Source organism: Mastigoproctus giganteus, chromosome 1 (assembly GCF_048544385.1).
Source record: "Mastigoproctus giganteus isolate SK-2022 chromosome 1, ASM4854438v1, whole genome shotgun sequence".
Taxonomy (NCBI): domain Eukaryota; kingdom Metazoa; phylum Arthropoda; class Arachnida; order Uropygi; family Thelyphonidae; genus Mastigoproctus; species Mastigoproctus giganteus.
The window spans coordinates 190,330,774-190,349,606 of NC_143575.1; the positions used below are offsets into that span (position 1 = coordinate 190,330,774).

The 18,833-nt window shown below is 36.0% G+C and overlaps 1 protein-coding gene across 3 annotated transcripts in view; it reads right to left on the reverse strand.

Annotated features, from left to right (window-relative positions):
• Positions 1-359: 359 nt before the first annotated feature.
• Positions 360-18,833, reverse strand: part of LOC150091388 (DDB1- and CUL4-associated factor 6-like) — a 405,008-nt gene continuing 386,534 nt past the window's right edge. For all 3 annotated transcript variants that reach the window (XM_090375313.1, XM_090375305.1, XM_090375299.1), the window contains exons 18-19: positions 16,714-16,822; positions 360-740 (exon numbers count right to left, since the gene is read on the reverse strand). In XM_090375313.1, the coding sequence (XP_090231439.1) occupies positions 673-740; positions 16,714-16,822 (177 nt within the window). In that variant the 3' untranslated portion in view covers positions 360-672. The remainder of the gene's footprint in view (positions 741-16,713; positions 16,823-18,833) is intronic.

Sequence of the window (18,833 nt, forward strand, 5' to 3'; positions counted from 1 at the left end):
TTAATTCCCATTTTAACATAGCAGTATATGTGATAATTATTTTCCCACATACCATCAATTTACCTTATACTTTTACAGCTTTTAACTGACAGCATTCATATTTTATAACTGTGCTTGATGGACTATAAATAATAAATAAAAAAAAGAAATGAATTAAATGATATAAAGATGAATTAAATATTGTAGATTTATCACTAGCATATGGAAACTTAGTCTTCATTCAGAAAGTGCAAAGTAAAAATAGTCAAAAATATTTATCTTTTAGAGAAGAATAATTACCATGTAAGAAACATTTTAACATTCCCACTATTTATAAATATACATTGTGAATAATTCCATTCAAGCAAAAAAAAGAAAAATTTAAAAATGTTAAATTATTTTATTTTGCTGTAAACTTATGAAACTATTAAATACAAGGCCATAAATAATTTGAAATACATCATCTTTCTGTAAGTAAATAAGTAATAGAAATTCAGAGAATTGACTAGTTGTGATTTCTTTAGTCTTGTAAGTCCAGTAATAACTTATCACAATTGCAAAAATGCTTTGTTTTTCTTAACAATCCCATTTCGTGTTATGAAAACAGCTATTTCCAACGAAATTTCACTACAAATTTAATGTGTGTATAATATGCATAGTTTAAAATTACAAATGATCTATATGAAACTCAGCTCAGCCACTACTATCTGCATTTTCATCCTGAGCTTCTCGCACTGCACGCCTCCATCCTGCAATACCACCTAAAAATATAGAAGGATATGTAATGAAATTTTTGAAAGACAAATTTTTGAATGCAAATTTTAAAACAGTACTATAACAGCAACTACTAATAAGTGGTAATTAGCTACCACTTACCAAAGGAAATAGGATATTCACTATGAAAACAAAGTTTGTAAAGGTTAAGAATGAAAACTCCACTGGCAACCAACTTCTGAGCTACACATTCATTAGTTCCAGTAACAAGATCTGTCGTGCCCATCTGTCAATCAATCAGTAAGATGAATAACTACAAAAATAAGACATCATATGATGCAGACCTATATATTAATTGGACTATATTCTGATTTAGTGATCATATATACTTAATAGACTGCTGATGATTGGTGGACTTAATTTAGTTTATGTGGACTTGCCGCTAACAGTTTTTACAATCTGCCAAGATGTACCTCATGTAGAGAGCACATATTTGGTGAACCCATCACTTCATTTGGACTTCACTGATTTAAGTCAACTAACATAGATTCTTCTTTCTGGTGGAATCTTCATTAAGTCTGGACTTTATCATGCACACTTTTTTTTATAATTGATGGACTAATAATGTTTTAGTGAGCTTCCTATCTAATGGGGTTGTAGTCCCCAACTGTCTTTGAAACTCATTCAAATATCACTAGCTACATTACCTACTGGACTGGACTAAGTGGATAATCCAAAATATATCAATTTATGTATGTATTGTTTAAGTGAGTTCATGTATCTATGTCTTTAAGTAGAGAATTGTAAATATGGTGGGGATGCCAGTTTTTGGCAGAGAACGTCTAGTATAATATACAAAATATATGATGCAGACCTGCAGAGGTGTAGCTAGATTTTCGGCGCCCTTGGAAAATTTGTGGCTATGCGCCTTTTTTTCGATAATTGGTAAAATCATAATAAATAATAACTACAGTTGACCTCTAAGTCTGTTTAACAAACTTCTTTATAGCAAATTTTTTTAGAATTTGCTAAATAGAATTTTATTCTTTACTGAATTTTTTTAGAATTTTTTTATTTCTTCGTTTTATGGAAACAAAAATTTTCTCCATTCGTAGAATGAAGAAAATTTTCCATATAACGACTGCATTATGAGACTTAACTGGGTACACATTGTTCGCACCTATGGCCTTCAAGCAAGCAATAGTGCTGCTGTTACGCCCGAATTAAAAGATAAAGAGATTACCATCTGCAACTCAGTGGGACCCATAAAACCTATACGACTAGCTACCCACATACCGAGAAGTCGAGCTGATCAACTACTTTCTGTGTATCCATAGCCAGTGGGCAAACCAAGGTGTATTAAACATTCGGACAATAGGCTCTGGTCAACCTTCTGTTGTAAGCACCCTGTTAGAGATATAGAAGAGAGTGGTTTTTCTTTATTCCACAAGCGGTCATCTGTTGTTTCGTGGAAGTGAAATGGCACCGTTTCAAAGCTATTGGCCAATCATCGAGCACAATATGAGATACAGAGGAAATGAAGCCTCCCACACTACTATCGTAGTTTTTTCTTAAGAGTTATGGTGTCCACACCGATATTATATAGATATAAAACTCTTTCTCTTAACATATTATGCCTTGTTGTATTTAGTTATTTCAAATATTACTATACAAACCTTTTGGCATCTCTCATATTGTGTGATTATCTTCACAACTGAGTCGTCATGTCTGCAGTACTAGGATACCTGCCCACCCACCAATGAAAGGCCAACAAGCCTTGGAACGGTCGCCAGGGGAGCCTGATATTCACGGAGTTTCCGAGAATAGGTAACAACAGGCTTCTCTACTGGGGAAGCATTGCCTATTCGAGGAGTTTTTGAGTGGCACCATAAAAGTGTGAGTAGGAGTTACTGTTCCTTTCATTCTTCTACACCGTTTCTTTCATTCTTCTATGCCGTTTCTTTTCTTCTTCCACTCCTACTATAACTTTCCCTCTACTTTTTGCTTTTCTAAGTCTAATAGGGACAAGTGGATAGTAGAGTTATTATCCCACACATATACAAACAAGCTTTGAAATGGTGCCATCTGTGTGGTGGTGTCCACCGAGAATAAATAACAATAGTCTTCTCTATTAGTGAAGCGTTACTTATTCGAAGTAGTGCAGGATGTTGTGAAGGATGAGCACAATATGAGATACAGAGTAAATGATGCCTCCCAGGCTACTATCGTAGTTTCTTCTTAATAGTTATCTGTGGTGTATCCATACCGATATTATATAGATATAAAACTCTTACTCTTAACATATTATGCCTTGTTGCATTTAGTTATTTTAAATTATTTCACTTCGTACTTTTGTTGCTAACAAATTAATAAATCCAATCTGAATTTCTGGAGATAAATAATTAGTGTGGTGTTTAATATGCGATTCCAGAGCATTTTTCATACCAATGTCAAATTGGCTGACAAATTTTATCAAGTTTAAAAATACGCCACATTTTTTTTCCCTTCGGTATCAATATTACTAGCATGTCCACGAAATGCCAAATTATTTTCAGCACAGAACAATATACATTTCAATATTATTTTCAATATATAACACCATTTTTGAAATTTGACTTTTTGTGCAGCGTAGAAAAGGGTCTTTTTGAAGACCCTTTTCTAATAATTTCCATTTTGTGAAATTGCTTATATGTTGTAATGAATTCTCATGAAAAAGAATGTTGGGATTTAGATGTTTCGAATTCTTAAAACCATCTGAGCTGCAAACTGGAACATTATTTGTGCTAGATACAAATAAGAAGTCTGGGTAAACAATATATTGCATCTTTGTTTTTGCGATAAAATAACCATTTCCTCTCTTTTTTTTTCAATATCTTCATTTTTGTATTTCCAAGAATTATTGAAACATCCGGCATTACTGATAGGATACGTATTTAAGACTATGTTCGGGACCGTGTTGCACCATAAAAATGGCGCCTCCATAGCCAGGTGGGCAGGAGTAGCAGTGCGTAGCACACGCTTCTTGATTAGACCAGGGTTCGAGCCTGTGACCACCAAATACGGAGGATGCGGAAAGGTCAGGGAATGACCACCGCATATCCCCGGAGCAATATGGCCTTAGTTGCTAATGCTTCTAAAAACCAAAATAACAACAACAACAGCACCATAAAAGATCTGTTTTTGTGGGCATTAAAGTCCCATGTGGTCGGATCATTAAAATTCAGACTTGCATGTTCCGTTTTAATATTATTGCTGCCATCATTTTCTTCTGCCAACTGTTGTTGGTTATTGTCCACACTTTCTAATTCTTTTAAAATAAATTCAACTGTTTGAGCTTTTTCTTGGACTGCCATTTCAGTGGCATCATCATTTGTTTCATCTTCATTCAAATCACGTTAGTTTTCTTCGTCACTTTCAGGTTTGGAGTGGCTTATTGTAAGCCAGTTTTGTAAACTAGCGGAATGTTTTTTTTCTAATTTCCTCTTTATGCAATCTTTCTACTTTTTTTCTTTGGAGGCATGTCTAAAATTAATTTGGCCTTTGTTTTATTTAAATTATAAATAACAATATTCACGGTTACCTGTTTATATAGCAATCACAAAAACATTATAACTTATAACTTATGTAGTTTATACACAATGCATGAATTGCGAACTATAATGCATTCGAACATGCGCTGATGAAGTGATCACCTGATTGGTCCCTTCAAAATTACATTCTGGACAGCAAATAGATCTATGATGCTATGCAATATGTCTTCAGATGTAAGGATGCATGTGGGCTTGAATCACCGTGTGAAAATTAATTTTCACCCTCCCTTTGCTGCTTTTGATTGTGGCCAAATTGTGGCCCTTGATTCGACATCATCAAGGGCCACAATTTTGTCAGCTAGCCTCGGTGTCGAAATAGCTTGACACTGTACTGATGTAGTCTGTCAGTGGTGCCCTTCTTCTGTCGGTGCACTTGGCACCTACCCCAATGCCAAGGCATTTCTATGCCACTGCAGACCTGAATGCATTCTACCAGTTAACAAGGATTGAATAGCTGTTGATGAAAGTTAAATTACTGATTCCATGAACTTTGTTTTGTGTAAATTTTCAAGTGGTTGAAAGAACATTCGACAGCTTATTCATATTTGCTATTAGCAGCTATTACTCTAGTTAAAGAGCAGGTCTAAAATTCAAGTAATTGATGGGCACTTTTTAGCAACCATTTTTCCCCCCCTCTGACAGATTCATAATAAGTTTGCTTCCTTGCACCATTATTCTATTATAATACCGTTACACATTCCTATGGCAGAATGAAATTGAAAAAAATCAGATTTCACTTAAGTTTTTCGGTGCGAAACAATGTAAATAATATTTCATTATATTAATTTAAGTTAGAGAAATCTGCAATGGTGAACATTAAATGTGTAAATGAGAGGGATGTTTGCTTACCATGATTAACTACTGGGACCAAGAAAACATTTAAGTAAATATCACCTCAGCAAGCAATGAGGGCCAGTTTTTTATTAAAATTATCTAAATTTTTGCTTTATGTTATGCTATTATAATGCTATCTATATACCATTATAATAGAAGAGAGAAGGCATAATTCAAATAGTAGCAGAAGACTACTATAAAGAATTATATAAGGAGCAAGGGAATGATACCAGCAGTGGGGAAAATGGATCACAAATTTGCAACACATACATCATACCTGATATCCTTCCTGATGAGACAGAACGTGCATTGAAGAAAATGAAGAATCAAAAAGCCCCAGGTGAAGATGAAGTTACTGTAGAGTTGTTAAAATTGGGAGGAAGAGACAAGACACAGAAACTGGCAAGACTTCTTCACAAAATACATGAGGATATGCGTGATGCTAGGAGTGAAATAATGCAATCATAGTTCTGCTGCATAAGAAAGGAGATAAATTAGAAATTTGGAATTATAGACCAATCAGCTTGTTATCCCACATCCACAAGTTGTTCACAAGGGTCATGACTACACATTAGAAAGAATACTTGAGAATCAACCGAAAGAGCAAGCTAGCTTCAGGACTGGATTCTCAACTATGGATCACCTTCACGTAATATAACAGCTAATGGAGAAAGCAAATGAATATAAAACACCATTATTCCTGACATTTGCAGATTATGAAAAGGCATATGATTTCATTCAGCATAAGACAATGTTTCAGGCACTGGAAAGACAAGTCATAGATACCCCATACATTATGATTTTGAAGAAAATATATAAGAACACTACCTCCTTTATTAGACTAGACAAAGACAGTAGCATATTTAAAACTGAGAAAGGAGTTCGAAAAGGAAATACAATATCTCCGAAGTTGTTTACTGTTGCACTTGAGGAAACTTTCAGAAGATTAGACTGGTCACAGAAAGGAGTCAATGTGAATGGAGAGTATCTAAACCATTTACGATTAGCAGATGACATTGTGATCATAAGCCATGATCCCAAAGAATTAGAGAAAAATCTTAATCAGTTATGCAGAGTTAGTAAGGATTTTGGACTAAAGATGAATATGGCTAAAACAAAAGTAATGATGAACAAGTATACCACAGAGAGAGATATAATCATTGAAGGAGCAGTAATTGAAAAGGTGGATTCATATACTTATCTGGGACAAGTCATTAGCTGTAATAATGATAAAGGAAAAAAGGGCTAGAAATCAAGAGAAGAATAAATTTTGGATGGATAGTATTCAGGAAATATATTCACATACTGAAGAGCAATATCCCAGTTTGTCTGAAATGTAAAATAATGAACCAACATATATTCCCCACCATGACTTATGGAAATGAAACTTGGGCGCTCACCAAAAGAATGGAAGAAAAGCTGAGAACTACACAGCGAAGAATGGAACGAATTATATTAGGAATCAGACTGTTAGATAAGAAGAAAAACATATGGGATTAGGCAGCAAACACATATAAAGGTCAATCTTATCAAAATTAAAGAACTGAAATGGACTTGGGCAGGACACATATCTTGAAGACATGATGACAGATGGACTAAGAAAATAACAAAATGGTACCCAAGAGGAGCTAAAAGAAAACCTGGAAGACAACAACAGAGAGAACAGATGAAATTCGCGAGTTCATGGGTAGTAAATGGATAGCCATTGCACAAAACAGAAGGAATTGGAAAGTTGCAGGAGAGGCCTTCTCCTGCAGTGGATTGAAAATGGCTGATGCTGATGATGAAGAATGCTATATAGAGGTGTTTCAAAAAAGAATATGCAAAAAAATTTATTCATAACATTTCTTCAAGAAAATTTGTACATTAAACTAAATACTGCTGTAAATTACACTTTAATTTAAAAAAAAATAAAAAATAACTTGAAAAATTTTACAAAAAATTTAAATGAAAAAGTGGCTTTTTTGGGAACCTGTTAAAAAAATAAAATTAAATTAAATTAACACTTATAAACAGGATAGTTATAAACAACTATCCATTGCATCTTAATTTTAAAAAAATCCAAACATATAATAAACATTTTAAATGAAAAAACATTTTCTTTGGCAACCACAATTTCCTAACTCAATGAGCAGTAAAAATTTGTGGATGCCTGATGTGGAGGTGATAGGTTCTTCTGAAGGTTGAGAGGAATGAGTAACCTTCTTACAGAAGAGATCAAATTTCATCTGTTTCAGTTTCAATATCTCATTCACGATAAACTAATAATGGTCAATATGAGAGTCAATTCTTAATAAGCCTTGAAGGCTCTGTCATGGTGAAGATCATATCAGGCCAATAATGATTTCAATTTGTGTGCTTCACCAGAAATTTCCTAAGAAGCTCTTTTATAGCATCTATATATATAGATTCTGACAACTTCTTCACCGATGTTGAGGATTTCTTCTTCAAAGATGTCTTCAGAATGAGACTGGATGAAATCCTTTATTCCCCACTTCATGTAAAATCTCATACTTCATCTAAACCTTTCTCATACATCTTCTGATATCACCTAAGGGCTGAGATTTTCTCCAACCTATGTCACTTCTTCAGTTTCTTTTTGCTGTTGTTTGGTGGGTTCGAACCCTCCAAAACTGGGCACAGTTTGAAGCCACAAATTTTCTGTGCCACTGACAATTTTTGGCTCATGTTCTCCCCTGCCTTAGTAATGTTACAAAGAGTATCTCTGATGTTATAACTCTTAGAGAATTAATTTAATGTCAGTTTGATATCTACATCAATCACTACAACACACTGTTGAAACATGACCTTATGATGCTTCATTCTGAAGTTCATGATTTTATGAATTGGGAATACATTTGCACATCTCCAGTTCATACAGACTGCCCCTGAATCCAAGGATGCTCTCATAATTATAGCTAAAGGTTTGCTTACTTCCTATGCTGCCTCCTTTAATATAACTGGATAGATTCCATCCACCCTTTTTTGAAAATAAAAAAGGTGCCTTTTTTTATGTTCAATTTCAACAATTTCTTCTCCACTTTGCTCTCAGTTATTACAAAATCATATAGCTCTGTGCTAGTTTGATAAGCTTCTGGCCTCTACTTCCCTACAGACTTCCTCATGTGTGAATGCAGAGGTAAAATACTCATTCAGTTTGTCTGCAACCTGAGCGGAGTCATCAACAGCTAACCAATAGACATCGTGGCCTAATGTGATTCAACCCTTTCCTTCTACTGTTAATGTAAACATAGAAGTCTGTTTTTTTTATGAAAAACCCAAACATGAGATGCATTAGAACCTACGGTACTTAGTACCGTGCTTGGGTTGGAGGTTAAGAAGATGAAATAATATATTTGTTGACATTAGACTTGAACTTCTGTAGACTGTAATTTTCAGGAAATACGTATGAAGGAAGGTTGTTCCAGAAAATGGCAGTTGAAGAAATAATCGAGGAAGATGAAAAGTTGGTTCTGTGAGTTTGAAGTTGGACAGTAAATGGATGTTGGCTGGTGGCGGCACGTGTTTGGACTGCTTTGAAAGAAAGAGTGGGAATTATAGAAGTCAATTCAGAAGAACAGTGCCCATGGAAGTATCTGTAGAAAATGCATGCAGCAGAAACAGTATATGAGACAGAGAGTGGAGAGAGACTGTTTGAGTTGAGTCATTAATTAACCAAACTGCCCTCTTCTGAATGGAATCTAGAAGCCTGAGAGAGGTTTGGGAGCACTGCCACAGATGTGAGAACAATATTCCATAGTAGTGCGGATCTGCGATTTTCACAGAGTGGCCAGCTGTTTGGAAGAAAAGTAACGCTGAGAGAAAAAGAGAAAACCCAGTTTTTTAAATGCAGAGGAAGCAATATTTGTAATGGCCAAGAGAAATTCAAAGTCAGGGTAATCCCCAATGAGATATATGATCTTGCCTAGAAATCTGAGTGTCATTAAAGATAAGCATAGGAGCAAAAGAATCCTTTTTGCGAGATATAAGACAGGAGTGAGTTTTAGAAGGATTGAAATCAACTAGGTTGTCGTTGCCCCACTGGAGAATTAACTGAAGATCGGCATTTAAGGAATTGGTAGTGGATATTTGAGAATTTGAAGCTGATTGAGCAGGGCAAGGTTTCTCAATGAAATGTGCTATCATCGGCAAATCTATGGATAGGATTACCTGCCAATGGAAGACGGTCATAAATATACAAGAGGAAAAGAGTGGAGGAAAACACTGAACCTTGGGGGGGGGGACACTAGCATTAGTGGAGAAGTTAGAAGACAGAGAGCCGGCTACCATCACCCTCAGTGTGCAGTCAGAGAGAAAACTGGATAACTAATTACAAAAAACAGTTGGCAAACCATAACATGGTTTGTTTGTTATTTGGTTTTTAGGAGAATTAGCAACTAAGGCCATATTGCTCCGGGGATATGCGGTGGTCATTCCCTGACCTTTCCTCATCCTCCGTATTTGGTGGCGACAGGCTCGAACCCCGGTCTAATCATGAAGCGTGTGCTACGCACTGCTGCTCCTTCCCACCTGGCTACAGAGGCGCCTCACCATAACATGGAAGCTTGTTTAGAAAACATTTATGCCAAACACGATCGAAAGCCTTTGAGATGTCAAGAGCAACTGATTGTGTTTTACTGAACTTTTCCATTGAATTTGTCCATAAATGGGTAATATAAGCAAGAATATGACCAGTGAATCGACACTGATCAAATCTATACTGGCAATGTTTAATCAGATGGAAGGTTTCTAGGTAGTTTAGGAGGTGGCAATTAATTGATTTCTCTATTAGAAAGAGTAGAAGAAATTGCAATGGGATGATAATTGGATGCGAGGGATTTGTCACCCTTTTCAGGAACTGGCTAGAAATACTCCTTTGGAATAAGAAAGTGAAAAAAGGTGACAAAGAACAGGAGTAAGTTCAGAAGCACACGTTTTGAGCACATGTGGAGAAATACCATCCCATGGACTGGAGATGTGTAATGTGTCCCCAATTCACAAAGGGGGATCAAAGGGTAATTACAGACCTGTTAGTTTAACTTGACATGTGTAATTACAGACCTGTTAGTTTAACTTGTTCCAGGAAAATAATGAAATCACGGTTAAAGAGGCACTGGATCATCTAGATAAGACTGCAGTTATAGTTCAGACAGCATGGATTTGTTAAGGATAAGTCTTGTCTGACAAATCTGATTGGATACTACAATGTGGTCACAAAGAAAATGGATGCAAAAAATAATTTTGATGTTATATACTTGGATTTTAGGAAAGCTTTTGATACTGTTGCACATTGAAGGCTACTGTAAATTGGAGCAGTATGGCATTAAGGGCAAGTTGCTGCAATGGACAAAAGCATGGTTGAGTGGGAAAAGACAGAGAATGGTAATCAATGGCCACTGCTTGTGGTCTAATGTTATTAGAGGAGTTTCCCAGGGTTCGGTGTTGGGCCCAGTGTTGTTTTCTGTATTTATCGATGATGTTGATTAAGGTATATAAGGGTTAATGTCAAAGTTTGCAGATGATACAAAGGTTGGCAGGGTTTTTAATGACAGTAATAATGGTATACTACTGCAACAGGATCTAGAAAAGTTGAGCAGATGGGATGAGAGGTGGCAATTGAAGTTTAACATTGACAAATGTAGAGTACTGCATATGGGTAGCAGTAACCCCTAGAGTAACGTACCAGCTGTGTGGTACTACATTCAGGGTAGTAGAGAATGAAAGGTACCTGGAAGTAATTGTGCAGTCAGATATGAAGTTTTTTGAGCAGTACAGACAGGCTGCAAGAGTATCTCATGGTGTCTTGTCAATGATATACAGGAATTTTGCTAGCAGGGATAAGGAGGTGATTTTCCCCTTGTATAAGGCAATTGTCAGGCCACACTTTGAATACTGCATACAGGTCTGGAGGCCTCATTTTAGGAAGGATAATAAAGTTGGTAGAATGAGTACAGAGAAGAGCAAGGAGATTGGTGAGTGGAACAAAGGGTTTCCTCTTACCAAAAAAGATTTAAGTTCTGCAATTTGCAGTATCTGGAGAATAGGCACCTGCAAGGTAATCTAATTAAGGAGTATAAGGGCTTGAATGGTTTGAGCAACCCCAATGCTGATGGGATTCTTCTTCTTCTTTCTCAGATTATTTACCTGAGGGGACATAAATTCAAATTGAGGAAAGAAAATTGTAGAATAGATGTGTGGAAATTTGCTTTTAGCCAGTGGATGACTGATAGTTGGAACAAACTTTTTCCATCTGTTAATTGAGGTCGAAAACTTAAATAAGTTGAAGGCAGAACTAGACAACCATTTGGAGTGAATGGGAAGGTTTTTGGGGGGGGGGGCTAATGCTATATAAGCTTGCTTTCTTGCATCATATGCCTGTACTAATGCTAAGCTCATATATTTTAGATGGGCAGAAATTTCCTCTCGTCCAGAAAATAATTGACTGATCGAAGAAACTTACACCTGGTATTTAGAAGTGGGAGTTGGAATAAATTTGGAGGACGAACAAATTATTAAAAGGGATGGGCAAATGAAATGTTTTTAATTATTATTATTTTATTCTATCATAAATTAAGTAATAAAAAGGCACTTGGTGTACTTAATTATCCAAATTAATATTTCTATTTGTTAACAAAAAAGTGTACTTATAATTATTATTTTTTTGTTGTTTTCTTTTAGACATTTTTTTATAAATATGTTTCACAACCTAAATATAAATATCCATTAATTTGTTGTTCTCTTTTAGACATTTTTTATAAATATGTTTCACAACCTAAATATAAATATCCATTAATTTGTTGTTCTAGATGACCATATAATTGACGGAGACTATACACCCCTTACGGCTGAGGTTGTTGTTTGTTATTTGGTTTTTAGGAGCATTAGCAACTAAGGCCATATTGCTCTGGGATATGCGGTGGTCATTCCCTGAACTTTCCGCATCCTCTGTATTTGGTGGTGACGGGCTCGAACCCCGGTCTAATCAAGAAGTGTGTGCTACGCACTGCTGCTCCTTCCCACCTGGCTACAGAGGCACGTTACAGCTGAGGTCTGAAGGTTTAAACCAGAAAAGGATGGGTCACAAAGAAACACAAATAATAACAAAATCAGTCAATGTATGTCAAATATAATTATTTTCAGTATTAGCAGCATCCAGAGAATAAGAATTTATCAACACAGATGCTGAATAAGTTCAAGCAAGGGAAAAGGAAAGAACCTATTCAGAAAAAAAAATTCAATTAGAAGAATTAATGATGGTTCTATCTGTACTCCAGGGAGGAATGTGCCAACCAACCTTATCACAAATGGAAGCTGCCACACATTTCAGAAGAATTTGAAAAATGCAAGTAATACTGCAACATACACTTGGTTAGCAATCACACTGGCCCAAACAAAAAAAGCAAACCTTTTTATAGGCTCAAATACCCTTGGAGACTGGAGTAATTTTTAAACGACGTCTTCATTTTAGCTGTAGTTAGCCAAAATGACAGCTTCATACAGTTCTACAGTTTCATTTTAATTGCAGCTAGCTGATCCCAGGAGGAGCTAGGTTTTTCTCTGAATTATTCTTGGTTTGGTGTTTCAGCAAAATCAGTCATGTTCACCCCTATGCACAAATATAATACAAAGTAAACCAAATGGACTCATATGTTATGAAATGGAATTTCATGACGAAAATACCCTCATGCAAAAAATTAAGAAAATCGAACATTTTTTACTGTTTGAGATGAAATCTGGATAAAACTAGAGAAACGAATGTCACAAATTAATCTTGCAGGAAATGTATATAAAATTTGCATAAAAGATCCACAACATACAAATTTTACATCCTTTCTAAAACAGGCTGAAATGTTATTCTTCCCTTTTATTCCTGCTAGGTGATATAACATATTCGAAGTTTCCATATGCAGGACTGTACAATATAGAAAAGGTGATACCATCTAGATGACTGTCAGTAATGAGGACCATTAGAAAGATGAAACTTGGTCAACCAAATGCGGAGTTCTTCAGTGTGTCTGAAAGTGTCATTCAAGGATATAGAAAACTTCAGAGACAGGAACATGCAAGTACAGTTGCATGCATCATCTTACAAGCATCAGATAATGACCAATAACTGACCTTCAAACACAACAGAGAAAAAAAAAAAAAAAAAAAGTCTGCATGAAACTCAACTTGCATTGGAACTCCAACTCAATTAAGTTGCATGCAACATTGTGACTGTTGATTGAAGTTTCATCTAGAAAGAACATGGTGTGTGATATTGGCCCTCCAACAAACGACGTTTAAAATTGTCCTAAATTTTAAATGGAGGATAGGCATCAACTGTTAATGCCTGCCCAGTCCACTCTCTGAAAGTGACCTTGACTGTTTGAAAACAGATATGCTATCTTAGAACCCTATATGAGGCTGTTGTGTGATTCACTTAGTTCTTTATTCCTATTTATGAATGAAAAACCACCTTCCACACAAGCATATGGTTGATAGGTATCTGGGAGATGAAGATAAAGAATGGAGTGGCTTGCCAGATCTCCAGACCTTATCCTACGAGTCATTTCACCTACATGAACTAAAATCTGCCTTCAAAAAGGAATGGGATTAACTGCTTATTGATGTTCTGAATAACTGTGGTAGCAGCATAAGGGCCCAATGCAAGAGCTGTATAATAGTGAGGGGAGATCAAACCCCTCTGTTTTTTTTTAATATTGTAATTGATTCTGTTTCTTTTTTTTTATAGGTGATGCTGGGTTTTTTTGCTATGGAAGTGGAGAGATTGAAAAAAATTACACTGGCCAGCAAAAAAAAAAACATGTAATATTGAAGAAAAAGTTGCAGATTCTAAAAGGAAACTGAACTGCTGATTCCAAAAATACCAAAATCATGTCTCTCTCATGTTCTCCACTGCAAGATTTATTGCAATTTTAATAACTTAATGAACAACTAATTTTAAATATTCTACAGTAATACATAAGCTATCTTAAAAATGATGAGTCTAATCATTTTCAAATAATGAAATCAAATATACATGAAAATCCTTAGAAACATTTGCTCCTCAGAGAGTTTTTCTTATAGTCAATTTTGCTTATTCTCTTAAGAAACCAGTAATAATCTCCCATTATAGCAGCATCCCAGTGATCTTGGTACTGCATTGTGGCTAAGTCCTGATTTAAGTGTTCCCCTTTGCTACACAAAGCGGAGATTTACATCTATACAAAGGGTACTAGGAAAGTTTTGCAATACAGCTTTGTTTATTTAATTTTTTCAAAGTAATTTCCTCTACATTCAATACACCTCTCCATCCTCCGAAACCAATCTTTAAACCAGTTCTGCCAAGTTTCACTAGGGAGTAAAGCACACTCGTTGTCCCAAGCCCGTAGAAGGTCCTCATCACTGGAAAACCGCCTCCCTTTTAGCTTCATTTTCACATGCGGGAACAGTGCAAAGTCGCAGGGAGCAAGGTCTGGGCTGTAGGGAGGGTGCTCGAGAAGTTTCAGTCCTGTCGTGGTCAAATATTCGGTGCAGGCTTTGGCGCGGTGACTGGAGCATTATCGTGATGGAGGTACCAGGTGTCCATTCTTGACTTTGGCCGCAGGTTCTTCATAGATCCAATGACTTTAGGCAGGCATTGTTCAGTATACCACTCAGCTGTGAGTGTCTTCTGCGTGTCCAAAACGACACGTTCCACAATTCCACTCGATTTGAAAAATACAGCTATCATTTTCTTCTTTACAGATCGGGATTTTCTGACAATTACGGGTGTGTCGTCATCATCAAAGACCCAAACTTTGTTTTGAGCCTTGGTCGGCAGATCGTAATAGTACAGCCAAGTCTCGTCACCTCTCACGATGTTGTTCACATACCGAGATTGTCCCTTATCAAACTTTTTTAACATCTCCCGGCACCAAGTCACACGTTGTGTCATCTGCTCTTCAGTCAGTTGATGCGGCACCCAGAGAGAACAAAGTTTCTTCACGTGCAAATGATCTTGCAGAATCGAACGAATTGCTGGTGCATTTAGGCCCAAAGTATCCTCTATCTGTTGGTAGGTCACTCGCCTGTTTTCGTCAAGCATTTTCCTCACAGCAGTAACGTTTTCCTCCATAACTGACGTTCGTGGCCTTCCCGGCCTCTCAGAATCCTCCAGAGTGAAATTTCCCCTTTGGAATTCTCTATACCACCTGAATATCGTTGTACGATGTGGACAATCATCATCTAGTGCAAGAGTCATTTCTTCTAAGCACTGGTATAGGGTTAAACCACGCACGAAATTATACCGCAAAAATGTCCTTATCTCATTTCGTGACCACGATGCCATCGCAAGCACTTCACACTCTCACTACTAATGAATAACTGAGCCCATCGACTTGGCGCGGTGGCTACTATGCACGTATGAACATGTCTCAACATGCAGCAACAAGCAGCTTCCTGTGATTCATTGTTGCGTCATATTGCAAAACTTTCCTAGTACCCTTTGTATTTTGAGGTAAAAACTGAGATGGGAATGAAGAAAATGAAATTTCAAAGATCTCTATATAGCAGCTTGTCTTTAGAGCATTTCAGTAAAAGTTAATGCAGAGATTTCATAATTATCTTCTTTCCTTCTTCCAAGAAGTCCAATGACTGCTTTAAATGATCACCAAGCTGCTAGTTCAGTATCCTGTAGTTTTGTTTCAAATACATCATCTTTGAGAAGTTGCTTTATTTGAGGTTCAATGAAAATTTTTTCTTTGAGTTTTGTATCTGTTACATTAGGAAACACTCTTGTTTAGGTACCAGAATCTACTCCCTTGTTTATTCAGAGACTCAACAAAATTCTTTATTAATCCAGGCTATATGGGATCATGTCAACTGGGCATAAGGCAGTTCGTCGTATGAATATTTGGTGTGAGACAATTTTGTGTATGACAGTTCAGTTTAAAAAATAATTTAGGGTGTGACAATTTGGTGTACCCCAGACTAGAACTTAAGAAAATTAATGAAGTTAGGGAAACCATGAGAAATTTTGGTCACTGAAACAGGAAATTTAGAAAATAATACAAAAAAGAAAAGAATACATGTGTTCGATAAACTTATTTTGTGCGGAGGTATTCAACCTGATCTTACTCATAGCCAGGTTGAAAAGAGGGTATGCACCTATTATATTCAGCATGACTATCTGTCCATATTGTAACAACTTTACAATATGAGTTCATGCTAAAGATAACAGGCACATATTCAACCAATACATGCTGCTATTCCAGAGCCATGTGAGATCATCTGGGAACTCAGGTGCAGGTTCATTTTAGGTACCCCAGATTTTTATGACCAATTTTAATGAAATTTGGGAAGGCTCAACAGATCTTTCTAGTCTTCTTCAATTGAATTAGCTGATCTCATGTGGAGGGAATAAGATTTTCCTCGTGAGCTTCAGCCTGTGCAACATATAAAGTGGGATGTGGTACACACTACAGATAAAACATACTTATGTGGGTATGAGTAATAATAATTTGATTTTTTTTTTTAATGCTGCTTTAGGTGTCAAACCCCCTCTTCCACCTAATGATTCCCACTGAGATTGATACAAATGGATAAATGAAAGAAAATCCAACTAACACCTTACCAGCAGACCTAAGGTGATTTAAAGATGCCAACATGCGAATCATAAAAGAAGCTGGAACTGTAATAGTATCCCTTGTTTCTTCAAGCATAACTTCATTTCTCTGCACAATCTATATAAAAAGGAAAACAGTCAGTAATTCTTTTTTTAGCAAGCATATAAGCAAAGATAAATGATTATAATGATATCATTCAGTTCTGAAAAATATTATTTACAAGCAATCAAAAAATAAATAACATGGAATTAATTATAGCACTTTAATAATCAATACAATTAAGTCCATAATAAAAATAACCTTTTTTTTTTTTAAATCAGAGTAAATTTAAGGGAAAAACTGAACTCTTTACCTATGAACTCACCTATCACTGACACATGAAGCACTGAAAAAAGCCTGACGCACCTAATGCAGGTGGCATCCTATAGTATGCATATCTAATCACATTCAAAAGTCTGGAGTACATCAACCATCAATAAGAGTTGTGTTTTAATATGATGAAAGGGGCTTGATCATAATTATTGAGAAAAAGCACCACCATTTCTGTTTGATTGGTTGAGCATTTTCTAGTGTATCAGCATCTAAAGTCATAATGCAACAAATCCAATTTGCAGTAATAAAAATATAAGCTTAGATTTTGTGTGCCATTAAGTATGACAAAAAAAAAAAAAAAAAAAAAAAGAAAGAAATAAAGCAATTAAAAGCACATAAATCCAACATGATTAAACAAAAAACAACTTATTCTGGACGAACAGAATTTTCTGATTTATAATTTGAAACAATAATATCTTTTTTTCCAAATTATAAAGCAATAGACCACTCATTGGTGAAGATAGGATATTAGAACTGGAAAAGGAATTAGAAAATGTGAATTGGAATAACATTGGCTTGGCTGAAACAAGAAGAAATGAATCACTTCTAAGTTTATCAAGTGGAAATTTAATGAACACCAATGGAAACAGTGAAAAGAGTAAAGGTGGAGTTGGCTTTCTGGTCTATAAAGATATAAAAAACAACATTTAGAAATTCAAAAGTACATCACCAAGGTTTTCAAGACTACTACTCAGGATTGCTAAGAGGTACAAATTAAAGGTTATAATGATAAATAAATTTGATGAATTTGAGGTATTGCTCAAAACATCAAAGGCAGATATTGTTCGGATATCAGAGACGTGGTGTCACCCAGATATAAGGAATGCAGACCTGGAATTTGGGGAGTGCAATGTGTACAAAAAGGATAGACTGGATAGGAAGGGAGGAGGGGTTATGCTATTAGTTAAGCAATACATAAAATCCAAGGAAGTGAAGCCAGTGGACATCGCTGGACAGTGCAGTGTCGAGTCAGTTTGGTGTGACATAAGCATTGGGAGATCAAAATTGAGAGTAGGAGTGTGCTATAGGCCTAATGACTTTGATGAGTATAATAAGAAATTGTACAGGGAAATAGAGTTGGCCAGTAAATCAGAGAGTCTTATAATGGGAGATTTTAATTTCCCAGATACTGACTGGAATTTGGGGGCTGGTCACTCACACACTAGCAAGGGTTTTGTGGATTTATTGGATGATTGTTTTCTACATCAGCATGTTCGGGAGGCAACTAGAGGGAGGAATACTCTTGATTTGATTATCAGCAGTGATTCTTCATGCATTAAGAATCTGCAGATAAATGAACCACTAGGTAGCAGTGATCACAGTGTGCTGAAGTGGGATTTACTCAAAGAGGTAACTACCATTAGGGGTAAAGGGAAGGGTTATTGCTTTCATAAAGGCGACTACGATGGACTGAGACAGTATTTGAGACAGTAATGCTCCACAAACATCATGCAAGCTGTGCATTTTAGAAGGCTGTGATTCAGAAGGCAACTGCCCCCCTCAGTTCTCCTCTGAGCCACAGCACTTCCATTAGCTTGAGCCTTTTGTTTTGCTGCTCTGGTCTGAGTCATGTTTCTTTTAATTTAAATAAAATTTCAATTTCAGTTTATAACCCTAACTTATCTGCCAACACAGTTATAATGGGATATATTTTTTAGTCTCAAGTATTGATTATCTCCGAGTTCCCTTTATATAACTTCCGTATCAGTTATGTATTAATTAATTATGTTACGTTTGTAATCTAAGTCGATATATG